Source organism: Arachis duranensis, chromosome 7 (assembly GCF_000817695.3).
Source record: "Arachis duranensis cultivar V14167 chromosome 7, aradu.V14167.gnm2.J7QH, whole genome shotgun sequence".
Taxonomy (NCBI): domain Eukaryota; kingdom Viridiplantae; phylum Streptophyta; class Magnoliopsida; order Fabales; family Fabaceae; genus Arachis; species Arachis duranensis.
Genome location: NC_029778.3, coordinates 23,467,923 through 23,485,831, shown reverse-complemented (window position 1 = coordinate 23,485,831; position 17,909 = coordinate 23,467,923). Strand labels below are relative to the sequence as shown.

Genomic DNA, 17,909 nt, shown 5'->3' with positions numbered 1-17,909 from the left:
AAATTATTTTTAATAAAAAAATTCATTAATTTATATGTACAAAATTTTTAAAAATATGGATACAAATTATATTGATTTATGTGTATAAATTTTGGTAAATATAGATATAAATTATATATTTTTTATGTGCAAAACTTTTGTAAATATGAATATAAATTATTGTTGATTAAGTATTAACAAAAAAAATAATATTTGTTGGTGATGTAATATTTTTAAATATGTTTTAATTTTGTGACACCAATATAAATGCAATTCCCCCTCTCTACATACAATTTTTTTTAGTTCTAATAAATGCATTTGTCGTGAGAAATTGATTAATAAGACTTGCAAGTATTTGGTTGGCAAGGGTGTTGTTGGCGGAATATGGAAAGCATCTATCAAGAATCGCCACAACTTTATTCGAGTCATTGGTGAAGAGCCTCAACCTGAACCTTCTAGAACCATCATCATACTTAGATGAAAACACAGGAAATGTTCGAGTTTACCGTTACCCAAGTTGCTCTGACTCTAATAATGTTGGTTGGGGCATTAATGAGCACACTGATAGTTCCGTCTTGTCAATACTAAGCCAGGATGATCAAGTTAGTGGGCTTGAGGTTCTCAAGGATCATAAATGGGTAACTGTTAAGCCCATTCCTAACACATTAATCGTCAACATTGGAGACATGATGCAGGTCCTCATTTATTTTTGTTTTTTCTTAATGATGTTCTATTTTATAAAGATTTTTAAGATCAAACCAAATTGGTACACTATTTGAAAGAAAGAGGCAAATTTCCATTTGGGTATGGTCAAATTTGTTCTCTAAAATTGTAGTGCACCGTTATCACTACGCTAATATCCTAGTTAATTTTGGAATCTATTTATTATTGAATTAAAATTGATTCTCACAGAATTCAGATTATATATTTTAGTTTTTAAATTTTTTTATTATTTTAGTAGTCTTTAAAAATATCTGTCAAACGGATTAATTTCTCTACTATTTTGAATAAAAATTAATTTGTCTTATAATAATATTTTTAGAGGCTAAATTATATCATAGTAATTTTTTATGTACTTATATAATTGAGTATATAAAAATTCTATTGAAAATAATGGAAGATTAAAATAAGAGTAATTCTTAAAAATTTTTAGAGTAATAAATATTTGTTGAACTAAAGTTTTTGATCCAAAATTTATTAGAACTAAATTGATGTAAATTTTTTTAAGATTTAAATTTCATATTAAGAAATTGAGAAAGTCTCAGAACAATATTTTTATTAAAATTTAGTTAGCATTTAATTATTAAAAAAAGTGTATAATTTTATATTATTAAATATAATTTTATATTATTAAAAATATTAATAATAATTAATTGATGGCTAAAAATTATAAAATATACTGACTTCCTAATACTACCCTAATATTACTGTGAGTATACTCTTGACTCTTGACAGGCATTGAGCGATGACATGTACAAAAGCGTTTTTCACCGGGTGAAGATAAACAATACAAAAGAAAGAATCTCAATATGTTACTTTGTCTTCCCTAACGAAGATGTTAAGATCGAGAGCTCTAAGTACAAACCCTTTACTTATAATGAGTTTAGGGCACAAGTGCAGAAAGACATCAAGGAAACTGGCCATAAAGTTGGCCTCTCAAGGTTTCAGCGCAATGAGGATATTTGAGCTTTTATCATTTGATCTTAATTATTATCATAAATAAATAATGTTATGTTTGGTTTCTCCCTTGTTATTATTATACCCTCCTTCCTATATATATCTTATATGTAACACATTACTATTAGTGTGTTTTAGAAATTAAATAACAATAATACAGGGAGTATGGAGTTGTAACAATTTGGTTTCATAATTTTACTTAAACAGGGAATTATTGAGCTATAATAATGACTCTCTCATGTCTTAAAGCAGGTTAAACATGTTGGAATAATTAATTTTCAATAATCCAGATCATCCATATTGAATCACCAAAAATATAATATAATGCGGAAGCGTACCTGAATTCATAAACATAAATTATGATTGGAAGAGTTTGGATCTTGTAGTTCTTTCGATCTTTCTCAACCAAAGCCTTCTGTATTCCTAGGCGGCTAAAGTGCAACTCTTTTGATGGGGAAAGAGCAACAAAGGCGGCTTTGGTGTATTGGGGACCGAAACCCTGAAGGTCTATTTATATTTGAGCATGGCACCCATTAAACCCTTAAACCCAAATAAAATAGTATCTAAAGCCCAAAAGATAATATATCTAAAATCCAAAAAGATAATTATCTAAGGAACAAAAGATAATATCCGGTTTTATTCTCATTTAATTCCAAATCAAAAGTAATAATGACTTATTCAATTAGCATTTATAACAATAAATGAGATCATCATTATATAAGTCATTTAATTTGAAATAGCATCATTTGTGATTATAATTGATATATGTATTGCCCACAAATAAATAATTTCCTAACAAAACAATGATTTAGAGATTTAATTCTTCAACCTGAAATAATGTAGTAACACCATTGTCAATATGATAATGGATGATTTCATGTAAAGGGCAAGGATTTTCTAATGATAGAAGATATCTACCATATTAATCAATTTTACGTTAATATTATATATATAATATGTATGAAATGTATTTTGTATGCTTAAATTGGTGTTCACTTAGACACCTAATAAGTATGGAAAGGGTAGATCTATTGAAAAAACAATGAAAAGTAAGCAATTCTAGAGGGATATGTGTTGTTCATTGCTTGATGATTCAAAATTTTATCTCACGCTTGTCTTTATTATGCCACCATATATCACAATTTTATTAAGTACCGTACTATGTTATTCACGATGATAACGCTCGGGTGATAGAAAATGGGAGTGGGACTAGCATAATGCATTTTTTAAATTTCAGAAAATAAAATAGTGCAATCGAAATCTGAAGACTATAAAAGGTTGTATTGTTTCTAAGAATAGTATATGATAAAATATTGAAAATAAGATATGCTGAGATAGAGATACGGAGACACACAATCATGTTTGATTAATAGAGATAATGTGTTCAGAGATACTGAATTAGTGTATTTTGTGTTCATTTTAACAAGAAGGACACGGAGATACTAAAAAAGGATACAACTTATTTTTCATTTTTCTTTTATTATTCTTGTTAATTTTTTATAATTATACTTTTTATTATTATATTTTTTGTTTCAAATTTTTTGAATGAAAAAAATGAAAATAAATTAGATTTTCATAGTTTGTTCTAGTTTATCACCAAACAGAATATAACAATATAAAATTTTGTGTCTCTGTCCTTTATGTCTTGTTCTTTGTGTTTTGTCTTGTTTTACTCTCAGAAACAAACACATAAAAGACAAAAATACAAAATTTTATGTTTTTGTATATTTGATGATAAATTAGAATAAATTATGAAAATATTCTCATTTTTTATTCAAAAAAAATTGAGAAAAAAATATAATAATAAAAATATAATTATAAAAAATTAACAAAAATAATAAAAGAAAAACTAAAAAATAAGTCGTGTCTCTTGTTAGTGTCTCTGTATTTTTTTGGTCAGGATAGACACAAAATATACTAATTCATTATTTTTGGACATAATATCTCTGCTCATGTCTTATTTATTAAATATGATTTTGTGTTTCTTGGTATACACATTCATCTATAATATTTACCTCAAAATCATATGAGGTAATGACTTGATTAAACTTCTGATACCATTTAGCAGGAAGTTTGTTTGAGATCATAGATGAATTTTTTTTTCTTTTCTCTATTGGATCTCCTTAATGACACTTCTTGAGGTTGTTGAGCTTGCTGTATGGATTGGGATTGAGGAGGATTCTCATTATTTTTCTGTGCTGTAGCAGTATCTTGAGCAACAACGATATTCTCATCGTTCTCTTGTACTGTAACTGGATCTACAGTAGGATTCTCATTGTGCTTTTGTACTATAACTGTGTCTTGAACAATAATAGGTACAAAGACCTGATCATTGTCAGTTACAGAATCCTCATCAAAAGCAACATTTCTAATATCTCCTTCCCCCCAAACTCAATATCCTCAAGAAATCTCGTATTTCCTGTTTCAAAATAGACATTGATACAGGATTGCAAAACTTGTACCCCCGTGAGCGCTCAGCGTAACCAACAAAGTAGCAACTAATTGTCCTTGAGTCCAATTTTCTTTCATGCGGCCTATAAGGTCGCGCCTCAGCTGGACATCCCCAAATATGCAGATGCTTTATACTGGGCCTTTTTCCAGTCCAAATTTCATATGGGTTTTGTTAATTGCTTTGCTTGGCACCCTATTAAGGTGTACACTGCGGTCTTTAATGCTTCTCTCTAGAGTGATTCAGGTAAGGAAGAATGACTAATCATACTTCTCACCATGTCCTTAAGAGTTCGGTTCCTTCGCTCTGCAACACCATTCATGCTAGGTTTGCCTGGCATGGTGTATTGCAGAACAATACCACACTCCTCTAGGAAAAGAGCAAAAGGCCCGGGACGTTGCTCACCTGAATCGTCATATCTTCCGTAGTATTCACCACCACGATAAGATTTGACAGCTTTAATTTTCTTTCCAAGTTGAATTTCAACTTCAGCTTTGAAAAACTTAAAAACATCCAAGGCTTGGGACTTTTCATGAATTAAATATAGATACCCATAACGAGAGTAATCATCTATGAACGTAATAAAGTACCGTTGTCCATTCCAAGAGACAGTAAAGAATGGGCCACATATATCGGTATGTATTAGTTCTAAGACATCTTTAGCTCTCTCGGCACCTAATTTCCTTTCGTTTGTCCTTTTCCCCCTTTATGCACTCAATGCAGACTTCAAAGTCTGCCAAATTTAGGGGTCCAAGAATTTCATCTGACACGAGCCTCTGAATTCTCTGTTTAGAGATGTGACCTAGGCGTTTGTGCCATAATGATGCCGAATTCTCATTTAGTTTTCGTTTTGTACCTATTTGCAGTATTTCATTATTATAGGAATTTAATTTAAGCCTATATAGATTATCCACCAAATGACCAGAGCAAATATTATTCGAATTATAAAAGAGACTGACTTTATTGTTTCCAAATGAACAAAAATAACCTGATTTGTCCAAACGAGAAACAGAAACCAAATTTCGTCTAAATGACGGTACATAAAATGTCTCTAATAAATCCAAATAAAATCCACTCGTGGAACATAATCTAAAGGTTCCTATAGCTTCGACTGCAACTATATTGCCATCTGCCACATAGATGTATCTTTCAGCATCACTTGGCGGTCGGCTCCACAGGCAACCCCTTCTTCACACGCCAGGTGGCATATTTGGTACAATCCTTCTTCACGTGTCCCACCTTCTTACAAAGAAAACAAGTTGAAACTTGATCTTGTTTCTTAGCCTTTTTCTGCTGAGAAGGCACATCCGCAGTAGTATTACGCTTTCTTTTATACTGAGAAGATGAAGCCATGTGAGCACTTTCAGTCTTATCTTGCTGTAGCCTCTCTTCTTCTTGCACACAGTGAGATATAAGCTCATTTAAGGACCAAGTGTCCTTCAAAGTGTTATAACTCACTTTGAATTGCCCAAAGTGTGCAGGAAGAGAAATCAAAATGAAATGCACGAGTAAATCTTCAGACAACTCTAACTTTAGTGCTTTCAATTTTGAAGCAAGATGAGACATTTCCATAATGTACTCCCTTATGTTCCCGTTACCTTTATACCTCATGGAGACAAGTTTGCTCAAAAGACTACTTGCCTCCGCCTTTTCATTCTTAGTAAAGAATTTTTCTACATCCTTTAGGAACTGTTTGGCATCTTTATCCTCAGTAATTGAGCCCCGAAACGCCTCAGGAATTGAGCGTTTCATGATCATAATGCTCATTCGATTGGATCTCTCCCACTTCTCTATTTTAACCTCATTGAGATTTTCCGGAGTGGAAGTGGGTTTCTCCTCTCGAAGAGCTATATCTAGGTTCATACAATCGAGGACAATCTCCATGGTATCCTTCCAAATTTTAAAGTTTGAACCATTCAACATAGGAATACTGCTTATTTGTGCAGAAACATTGGTAGCTAAAGCCATAGTTTCTGGATTAGAACAAAAAGAACATGCAGTAAATATTAGTTATTAATGGGTAAAAAATCCATATTGAGATATCTAGCACAACATTAATTTTCAATCTTTGGATAGAAAAATTAACTGTAAGTGATACTCTCATTGCAGTAATCAAATATTGTCAAAATTCCTGTCACACATTAAGCCTTTCTTTGAACCGACTTAATGCGCACATGGAAACTTAAACTTTGCAACCTATTTATTACCGCATATATTTTCTATTAATTGGCCAAACAATAACCTTCCTTTGGGCCGATTATTGACCGCATAATTAATAGAAAATAAACAGAAGTATGCAATGCTTATTATTTGGCCAAACAATAAACTTCCTTTGCGTCGATTATTGTTTGCATAAATAATAAACATTACTTTATTCTTAATTAGTTATCCAAATATTTATTTACCATTAATATGTGTATGTAATTCGGCCAAATATGGGCCTTCCTTTGGGCCGACCAATATTCGCATGAATTATATATCACCATATTCCTAATGTTTTAAATAAATCAATTTTCACAAAAGAGGCTACTTTAGCAACATAATGTTCAATCAATTTATTCCAAAACCAAATATTTATAAAATAGATAGATATACTGATCCAAATTATTACTAATTTCTTTATGTAACAATTAAATAAGATATAATTTTTTTTTATCATTCAAAAATTATTCGCATAAGATACACAGACATAATAATCTTTATATCCTAGAAGGATAATTAATTAACTTTTCACCAAATTAATGGCATACATAATTAAATCTGAAACAATCATAGTAATACTTTATACTAATATTTTAGAACAAATCAATTATTATATCAAATAAAAAAATTAGATACAGTAAAATATATACACGCGCGACCAATAATATGTATATACACCCAATAATATTTAAAGGCATACTAACGCCATAATAAAGTCATACATATATATCTACAGTAGCACACCCATAATACACGAACGTGTATAAAGAATTGCAATCGAGTGCATTGGCATTAAAATAAATTAATCTTTGTGCTCGTACTATATATGACACGCACATATACATATATATCAATCGAAAGAATAAAAAAAATTGATATTTTGATGACTAAATTATGGATGGCTCTGATACCACTTGTTGGAATAATTAATTTTCAATAACCCAGATCATCTATATTGAATCACCAAAAATATAACATAATGCGGAAGCGTACCTGAATTCAGCAATTTCTGATCTCTAGTAGACCTCTCAGTAGGATTCGAACCCAGATGCAGTTCTGACCATCTGTCAGAGAAAAAAGAACGATTGGCTCTTGTAGGATTCCCAGGAAATTCTTCGATTTCTTCCGGAAGCAGATGATTATTCATCTGCTTCTCACGTTCCATGAATAGTCGGCACATTGAAGAATATCCAGAGAGGCATTTAGGGAATCGCTCCGATTCTATCTCTGTTCGTTCCGTTTGAAGAAAGGAAGGATCCGAACAAAGAATCGATCTTTCTTTTAGTTGTTGAATCTCTCTTTGATTGGTCACACTCAACCAAAGCCTTCTGTATTCCTAGGCGGCTAAACTGCAACTCTTTTGATGGGGAAAGAGCAACAAAGGCGGCTTTGGTATATTGGGGACCGAAACCCTGAAGGTCTATTTATATTTGAGCATGACACCCATTAAACCCTTAAGCCCAAATAAAATAGTATCTAAAACCCAAAAGATAATATATCTAAAATCCAAAAAAGATAATTATCTAAGGAACAAAAGATAATATCCGGTTTTATTTTCATTTAATTCCAAATCAAAAATAATAATGACTTATTCAATTAGCATTTATAACAATAAATGAGATCATCATTATATAAGTCATTTAATTTGAAATAGCATCATTTGTGATTATAATTGATATATGTATTGCCCACAAATAAATAATTTCCTAACAAAACAATGATTTAGAGATTTAATTCTTCAACCTGAAATAATGTAGTAACACCATTGTCAATATGATAATGGATGATTTCATGTAAAGGGCAAGGATTTTCTAATGATAGAAGATATCTACCATATTAATCAATTTTACGTTAATATTATATATATAATATGTATGAAATGTATTTTGTATGCTTAAATTGGTGTTCACTTAGACACCTAATAAGTATGGAAAGGGTAGATCTATTGAAAAAACAATGAAGAGTAAGCAATTCTAGAGGGATATGTGTTGTTCATTGCTTGATGATTCAAAATTTTATCTCACGCTTGTCTTTATTATGCCACCATATATCACAATTTTATTAAGTACCGTACTATGTTATTCACGATGATAACGCTCGGGTGATAGAAAATGGGAGTGGGACTAGCATAATGCATTTTTTAAATTTCAGAAAATAAAATAGTGCAATCGAAATCTGAAGACTATAAAAGGTTGTATTGTTTCTAAGAATAGTATATGATAAAATATTGAAAATAAGATATGCTGAGATAGAGATACGGAGACACACAATCATGTTTGATTAATAGAGATAATGTGTTCAGAGATACTGAATTAGTGTATTTTGTGTTCATTTTAACAAGAAGGACACGGAGATACTAAAAAAGGATACAACTTATTTTTCATTTTTCTTTTATTATTCTTGTTAATTTTTTATAATTATACTTTTTATTATTATATTTTTTGTTTCAAATTTTTTGAATGAAAAAAATGAAAATAAATTAGATTTTCATAGTTTGTTCTAGTTTATCACCAAACAGAATATAACAATATAAAATTTTGTGTCTCTGTCCTTTATGTCTTGTTCTTTGTGTTTTGTCTTGTTTTACTCTCAGAAACAAACACATAAAAGACAAAAATACAAAATTTTATGTTTTTGTATATTTGATGATAAATTAGAATAAATTATGAAAATATTCTCATTTTTTATTCAAAAAAAATTGAGAAAAAAATATAATAATAAAAATATAATTATAAAAAATTAACAAAAATAATAAAAGAAAAACTAAAAAATAAGTCGTGTCTCTTGTTAGTGTCTCTGTATTTTTTTGGTCAGGATAGACACAAAATATACTAATTCATTATTTTTGGACATAATATCTCTGCTCATGTCTTATTTATTAAATATGATTTTGTGTTTCTATATTCCTAGTATCTGTACTGAAAGACTCCGAAACGGCAGCCAGATTATTTGACTGGAGCAATGGGGGGTGATACCTGCAAAGACACTCCGACGCTCAAGTCAAAATGAATCTAAAAAATTATAAGGTGTGTAGAGTGAATGACGTATCCGAGGGTGCTTAAGCTCTCCTTTATATAGGCGATGATATTTATCTTATTTGGTTAAGATAAGGGTAGTGTTTGAATTTGAATATTGGTTAGAGAATTTAATGGGCCAATTTTAGAATCTTCTAGAAAGAAAAAGTGGGGCGAATCCGAGTAGCCAAATTGGAGGCCGTACCAAAAGTGAGATCTAGAAATCAGATCCGTAACAATATCCTATCTTTGTAAACGAAAGTAGCGCCAATTTCAAAGACTATTTGTTCTTAACTCCACCTTAGCAGGAATTTAAATAGGGATAGTTTTATATTACAATTTTCACAAAGGAAGAGCTGAGGGGTAGAGGATGATATTATTAATATGTGCGGTATTCTTTGAACGTAGTTGAAGAAAAGCAAGGAACAATTGCTTTATTGCTTTATCAAAATTGTCACGCGAACATTTTCTTTCTTTTGTTTTTTTTTTTTTCAATGATCTGTAAACAAGTATTCTTATATCCTTATATATATCCCCCTTATTGAAGCTTGAGCAGTATTTCTCTTAATTATTTGACCCTACCAACACCAAGTCACCAACAAATACAGACACGATCTTGAGGCATCTACAAAATTTAAAGCCTGATTGATCATGATTTGTGTTTTCATTTCATATTTTTATTTTTAGTATTTCTATTTTTATTTTTTTAAAAAGATAAGAAAATAAAAGTAAAAAATTTTTAAAATTAAAAAAAGGAAATACAAACCAATTATACCCTAATCTAACTCGTCATCAATAATATTTTAAATAATTTAAGTAATACTAGAACATCAATACTTTTTAACTTACATACATTAGTTAATTTTTTAAATTATTTTATTTATCTTAAATTCTACATCTTAAATTTTTTAATTTTAAACTTTATATTATAAATCTTTAAAAAGTTAATTAATATTAATTAACTAAAAATTAATTTTTTATATTTTTAATTTTAAGATATTCGAATTGCATTACACAAGTTGATGTGTGTACCACACTATGAGATTCAAACGAATACTGAGATACATGAGTTATAGGAGTGTGCATGATCCGGTCCGGTTCGAAGATTCGGTCCGATTTCGAACACTTTAGGAGTTAATTTGGTGTGATTTTATCAGATTTAGGGTCGGGTAAGAGTTTCAAAAATAAATTCGGTCATTATTTTGGGTCGGGTCTGGGCCATGGCTCGGGTCACCCGAAATCAGCCCGGTAGTCCGGTCATCATACACAATTAATATTTTTGTATTATTAGTGATGGATGATAGCTATTCTTATGTGGAATTTAAGTATTGTAAACCTTAATATTTTGTTTTATTAGTTATTATAAGACTATAAGTTAATGTTTTATATTTAAAATGCATAAGATTTTAGACTAATTAATGCATAATATTGTGTTATTTGTATTGATTTAAATATTTGGTGTTATTAGACAATATTAGTATTGATTATGGTTATACTTTAATTTTAGAGAAGAGTTGGTTTTTGTTTTATTTTTCTAAGTGAATTTTACCATGTCAAATAATGGTTGGAGTATTGAAAATTTGGATATTTTCACATGCTAGCTTGTAAGAAGGTATCAAGGTAATGTAATGTTAACGACCCGGTTTTCATCCGGTTTTTACCCGGTATAATCGTGGCCCGAAAGTTTATAGGTTTCATCGGGTCTAGAATCGAATTCGGGTCTAATAAATAGGTTCGGTATATATTTTGGACCGAATTTGAATAACATCAAACCCGATTTCACCTGACTTATGCACACTCCTAATGAGTTATATATTAAATTTTTTAATTTTAGTAAGTATAATTTTAGAAAAGGCCTAGTATTTCTAATTGTTTAAATCAAATATAAATACATAATTTTTTTATTTTGTAAACATAAGATGAAATGTTTTTATTTCAATATTTCATTTTTTAAAAATTTTTGTGATGACAAACAAGAAAAAATAATGAAAATAAAAAATAAATCATGTTTTCTTTTTTTTTTTAAAATAGATGAAACACTAAAAAAAATCAAACAGCACCCTTAAGTTTTTGTCCCCCTCCTTCTCTTATTTTGATTTATTATTACTCTCGTGTTTTTTCTAAAATTTTTGTTCTTTTTATTAATGAGTTACAACCTCGATCTAAGGAGGAGAAAAACATACAAAGGCCGATCTTAATTAATTAAAATCTCTTTTGACATTGTCATCAAAGATAAATAATCAATCAAAATCACTCAAGTCAAAGTCAAGCACAAAGAACCTTACATCAACAACAAAATCAGACCTAGAAGATAACCAAAACACTCAAAAAAATACCAACTAAATATTCACTCTTGAGATACCAACATAGCTAGACTTTCACCTTCCAAAAAATTCATTGACTTTCAATGATAAGTGCCAAACTAAAAATTCATACTTTACCTTTTTGCAAAAATTAACACTCATAATAACTGAGACTATTCACATCAAATGCATTATCTCTTCTTAACACCCTCCAATGATATCTTTCTATATTAACACCAAACACCACCCTGTCGTCAAATATATAAGCTGCGATTCCATATACTTCTGTCGCATAGTGTACCTAATTTTAAACTCCTGGTTCCAAGTTTAGAGTAGTTCAACATCTCCCTTAATAAACCATATAATAAAAAAATAACAATCCAAGTTTACATCCCTTCAATTTCATCCATGTAAACTACCTTTCTTTGATAAAATTAAAAATTATTATACCATGTTACCATAGTTTTTGATGCTCTTGTAATGCTGCTCCACTTACTCAGGTGGCTAAAGTCTCTTAGTACTCCATGCTTAATTTTCAATTATCCAAGACTTTTTATCAGATTCATAAATCTATTTAGTACAAAGTTGAGATGCCAATTCATGAGATTTTTGTTTGTTGACCACTATACCAAATTTTGGCTCGTGGTGACAATGACAAACTCCTTCACTGAAGTTATTACTTCTTCAAGAATAAATTGACAACATTTTCTATTTCTTCTACCTCGACAACAATATTATTTCCAGCACTCAAGAACTCACATAAGAACACCAAAAGAAGATTATTTGAATTGAGGAGATAACCTCCCACTGCCATCATATATTTTTCACATATGAATTTCACACAAAACCACCATACCTTCTTGCCATTACTTTGATTAGTAGCAAGTCTTCTCTCAAGCATCTTCCTTTCGCACTGAGTTTTCATTGAGTCTCTTTCTATGTTGATCTTTATCCATTATGACCAATGAAACATAATTTCATCCCAAACTTCTTCACTCTTGATTTCTTTATTTTCAAATTTATTTTCTTGCTTTCCATGTAGACCAAATAATAGCGAACCATAAATTGATCCACTTTTTTCTTGTATGATTCACCACTTTTGGTTGCACCAAGCGTCAAAGAAGTCTTTAAACTTTTCCAGATTCACCCAACAAATATTTTTAAGATGCATTATATTTGCTCACATCAATTTCACAAAGATACAGTGTATAAGTAGGTGATTCTCATCCTCCATGGCCAGCCCACAAAACGCGTATTTCGCTTCATTTTGACTTATGATAAAACTATGAAAAAATGAGATAAGAAAAGATGAAGAATATTATACTTTGTATTTCTTGATTGATTGAAATGTGAAGGTAAAACTAAATATATATAACATTGGCCTATGAAAGATAAAAGCAAATAAAAATAAGATAAGAACAAATAAAGATAAGATAAAATAATAAAGGCTAAAATTATGATTGAATTTATCTATTCTGTTGGGCTGATTGTAGGCTGCGAGACTTCTTTATTGTTGTCATTGGCTAAGGTGAAAGAGTAGTTTAATAACTTATAATATTCAATCTAGTTAATCTTTTTCTTGTATTCAATCTTCCAAGGATTGCGGTCCACGCCATGATTTCAACCCTTGGCGGTACTGCTCCCCTCCAAATATTATTAAAACTATGTTTCGATTCAGACAATTTCATATTTTTTTTATTTGCCACATTGATCAGAGACTTGATTGAGAGGCTACCATCCTCAACAAAAGACCAAAATGCTTCATCCTGTATACCTGAAGCTAAGAAAATATTCTGTAAAAAATAATGTAATTTCTCACAAAGTTTATGTTCCCATTCGAAAAGCCTTCTCCGCTGGATAAACCATCCAAAAATCACAGTTTGCTATTATGTAGGCTTTATTTCATGAGATTGTAGAAAATTTTTCTTTCAGGCACATATTTTTCACCCATGTATCTTCTCAAAATCTTGTTTTACAACCATCTCCTACACATATTTTAATTATTTTAATTCCTTTCCACGCAAGATTTTTTAACCAGTTACATTATTTGACCCCTTTTACTATGTCGCTCCAGGGTCATTTGATTTGGGTTCCTCATTTTTCATCACTGTTTTTTCTAAGTTACTGCCATTACAAGAGGCCACAATACGCTTCCAAAGAGGCTTGCCTTTTGTAGAGAATCTTTACCATCATTTAAAGAGGAGCGCAGCATTTTTTTTATAATAATGTCTCCTACTCCTAAACAGCCATGCTCTTTTGGTTTTTGAATTTGGCACCAGTTAATAGATGGCATCGATTTCTTTCCGTCCCTCTCTCCTAAAAAAAAATTGATTGTAGGGATATGATCTTTTTTTCCATTACTTTAGGCATTTTGAACAAACTCAGATAGTATAAAGGCATATTATTTATCACTGCTTTGATCATGACTAATCTCCCTGCTCTTGACAATAGACCAACCTTCTACTTGGCTAACTTCTTCTCAATTTTTTCTATCACCGATTTTCATGTTGACACTTTTCTTGGGTTCATCCCTAACGGTATATCCAAATAAGCCATCGGGAGCTTACCAACTGGGCATCTCATTTCATCTGCTAGTCTCTTCGCTTCTAACTCTACCACATTTATTGGAATTAGAACTGATTTCTTATAATTTATAACCAGACCAGACATTAATCCAAAGCAATCTAATATTCTTCTATTATTCCTTATCACCTTTTTTTCTAGCAGATAGAACAAAATTGTGTCATCTGAAAACTGTAGGTGTGATAGGAGAATCTTTTTTCCTCCCACCTCTATACCCCTTGTTAGTCCTTTCTCTGTCGTCATTCCCAACATTTTGTTTAGAGTTTCGGCTATCAGAATAAAGAGGAAGGGCGAAATAGGTCTTCCTGTCACAGCCGACGTTTCATCTAGAACGGTTCAATTGGGCTGCCTTAATCAGGATTGACATCATTGATGTTTTTAGAAATCCTTGTATCCACCATCTCCACTTAGATCCGAACCCCATCCTATCTAAGACATGGTCCACAAAGCTCCATCTAACCGTATCGTAAGCTTTCTGAAAATCCAGCTTCAAGATAATCCATTCTTTCTTTTTCTTTTTCAACCACGCCACTATTTCACACGCAATGAGAGTGCCATCTAGGATCTGCTTGTCTTGAATGAAAGCTGTTTGTACTTCTCCTACTAAATTTTTCATTACCTTCTTTATTTTGTCTACCATAACCTTTGAGATGACTTTATATACACATCCAATCTTGCTTATCGGCTCGACGTCTTTTATCTCTGTTGGAACGTCAACCTTTGAAGTCAACATCACCCGTGTCATGTTGAGATTTTTGACAAATAACCCGTTCTGAAGAATTCTATCACGATCTCACTGAACTCTCCACCAATGATATCCCAAGTCCTCTTGATGAAGAACATATTAAAACTACCTGGTTCAGGAGCTTTAGTTGATCCACAACTCCACACCACTTTCTTAATTTCTTCCATTGTTGAAAATTTTTTTTAGTCAGTTGCTTGCTCCTCCGTGATCCTATTAAGAAGGCCTTCCTACAACTTTATATTCGGCGATTCTCTTTGGTTGTATAATTTTTTGAAGAAACTCCAAGCCTCCTATTTTATCTTTCTTGGATTTCTGATCGTTCTTCCTCCCAATCTAAGCTCCGCAATGTGTTTTCTTCTATTTCAGAATTGTCACTGTATGAAAGTATTTCGTATTTTTATCCACTTCTTTTATATATTTAACTCTTGACATTTGCTTCCAAAATTCTCCTTTTTCTTTTGCACCAAAGATCAAGCTTGGTCATTAGGGCCTTTCTTCTACTCAAATTCATATATGTTTCAATCTCTTCTTCAAGTTTTGCATCCACTTTTGTAATTTTCTCTTTAAATTTTCTTATATTTCCATCAATATTACTAAAGACTTCTCTGTTCCACTTCAATATGCATCTTTTGAGTATCTCTATTTTTTCTTGGACCGGCACATTTTCCATACCCCTTCAATCATGGAGACAAACTTTGGATGGAAGAACCACACATCTAAAGATCGGAATGGTTTGGACCCCCAATCTTCTTTTTTCGTCCTTAGGAATAGAGGGACTTTATCCGACCTTGAGCATTTAAGGAGTTTGGAAAATTTTGAATCCAACATGGATCAACACATATTCTATCCAACCTACTTGCTTGACTACTCCTCCTCCAAGTGAATTTTCTCTCCTGTAGGGGCAGATCAATAAGGTTCATATCTTGTAACCAGCTTCTAAAATATGACATACCCACTAAACTGCCTATGCCACTACTTTTTTTTCCTTCGCACAAGACCTCATTATAGTCTCCCATAGCTATGAATGGAACATCCATCCTATTCTTTATCTCTATTATTTTTTCCTATAAAGCTTTTCTATCCCTTACAGAGTGATTTCTATAGATAACCATGACTGCAAGTTCCAAATTTTGTTGTTTGACTACCCTTCAAGCAGATCCACCTTTTTTCTTTCAATCTTTCAGTTTCACCAAATTGTTCCTTATCCCAAATATACAATAAATCTCCACTCGCATCATTTGATTCAACGAACACCCAACCAAAATAATTTTGGCCTCACAATTTTTTTTACTAAACTAGTTGTTATACTCTTTTTTTTTGTTTCAACCACATATACAAACTACGATTTTTTATTTCTGATCGTATCCTTTATGCAACCTATTTTTTTTTCTACTCTCCAGTCCTCTACAATTTCAAAAATTAATATATCTGAGATTTAGAGACACCAAACTGTTTAAGAGATCTTTTTTCTTTTCTGCATGACTAGGTTTTGAAATAGATCTCTTCATGCTCTTCTCCATTATTCTGAGTCACCTTCCTCAAATGCTTCAGAGCTTCTTCCTCATCACTATAGTACATCAAAATTTGGGAGCCAATCCTCCATGCTTCGAGTGTTTCATCCTCAATGTCATCCTCTTCGCTATCTTCTTCACTTGGCAAACCCTTCTTTTCATCTGATTTATTTTTTGATCGCTCTACCCCTTTTTTCAAGTCTCTAACCTTCTTAACTCTTGATAAAATTTTTTTCTTCTTAATTATTTCTGCCACTCCCCTCTTCTTTGCATGTGTGTTTTTTTTTAACCCTCTATTTATAATTCTTTTTTTGTTCTTATTCCATGTGGTAAAAAATCTCCTTATCTGTTGTATATTTCTTTTTTTCACTAAGCTGCTTCATTTTCTTCTCTTTTTTTTTCTCAATAAGGGGCTTTCCTTCTCAAGCCCATGCATAATCATGTTCTCAAAATCCAATGGTACTAAAGGACCAGAGAGAAACTCATCAATTTCTTCTTCTTCTTTATGTTGATCCTTAAAGTTATGTATTGGGCCACCTTTGAGGTCCAACAGGGGTTTCCTGAATTATCTCTTCACTTCTTCTATCATCAAATAAGCATCTTGTGGAACTTGAGGACTCAACCCGATTCAAAAAATCCAACTGTTGCAGATCAAGTGCGCCGCTTCTCTCTTCATATGATGTCTTTTCTCTATGCAAACATTAATGCGACACATTAACTCCGCCCGCCATCTCATAATTTTTCTTGGATTTTTCATCATCTTCTTCCTCTGTCTCCTTCACCGGAATATTTGAATTTTTCACCATTAACCGCTTTGCTCCGTCATCATTTCTCCCTCCCCAAGTTTCTCTTATAAAACTTTCAAATTTTTCATCATCAAGAACCAAAATTATTCTATCATTGATTACCATCACCCAATTAGTGTCCACCAGGACCTTAACCAAAACAAAGCCATCACCTTTAATGGAGTCTTCATCGATTTTTAAGACTGACCCCACACAACTGCTATATCATGAACATTATCTTCATACTAAGCATGGAGAGGGAGGCCAAAGATCTCGATCCACACCTTTCTAGATCTATTCATTTTTTCAGCCAATCACTTTTTTATCTCGCCAAAATGGTTGAGTAAAAACGATGACGGCAGAGCTTCTTGCATATTCTCAACCGAATTAAAGACAAGGATCATTTTAAAAGACCCTATACTTTTAACCTCAACAAGGGTGTGCCAATCATTAAAGAGATTTGGGATAACTTCATCACGCCTCAATGGAATACGGACTCACCCACAATAGACCTCTCAAGCTTTTCCACCATCTTCGGATCGAATTTTCCTTTAATCTCTCCAAGCATCATTGGTTTTTTCTATTCTTCCATTTGACTCAGTTGTTTGTCGCCATTAATTTCGTCCCCCAATAAAGCATCCTTGAATGATTTCTCCCTCCC

General features: G+C 31.7%; 1 protein-coding gene across 1 annotated transcript in view; it reads left to right on the top strand.

The window, feature by feature from the left end:
• The window catches only part of LOC107458296 (gibberellin 2-beta-dioxygenase 6-like), a 4,313-nt gene extending 2,454 nt beyond the window's left edge, over nucleotides 1-1,859 (top strand). Inside the window, exons 2-3 of the mRNA XM_016076500.3 lie at nucleotides 347-674; nucleotides 1,435-1,859. Of these exons, the coding sequence (XP_015931986.1) occupies nucleotides 347-674; nucleotides 1,435-1,665 (559 nt within the window). The 3' untranslated portion in view covers nucleotides 1,666-1,859. The remainder of the gene's footprint in view (nucleotides 1-346; nucleotides 675-1,434) is intronic.
• The last annotated feature ends 16,050 nt before the right edge of the window (nucleotides 1,860-17,909 follow it).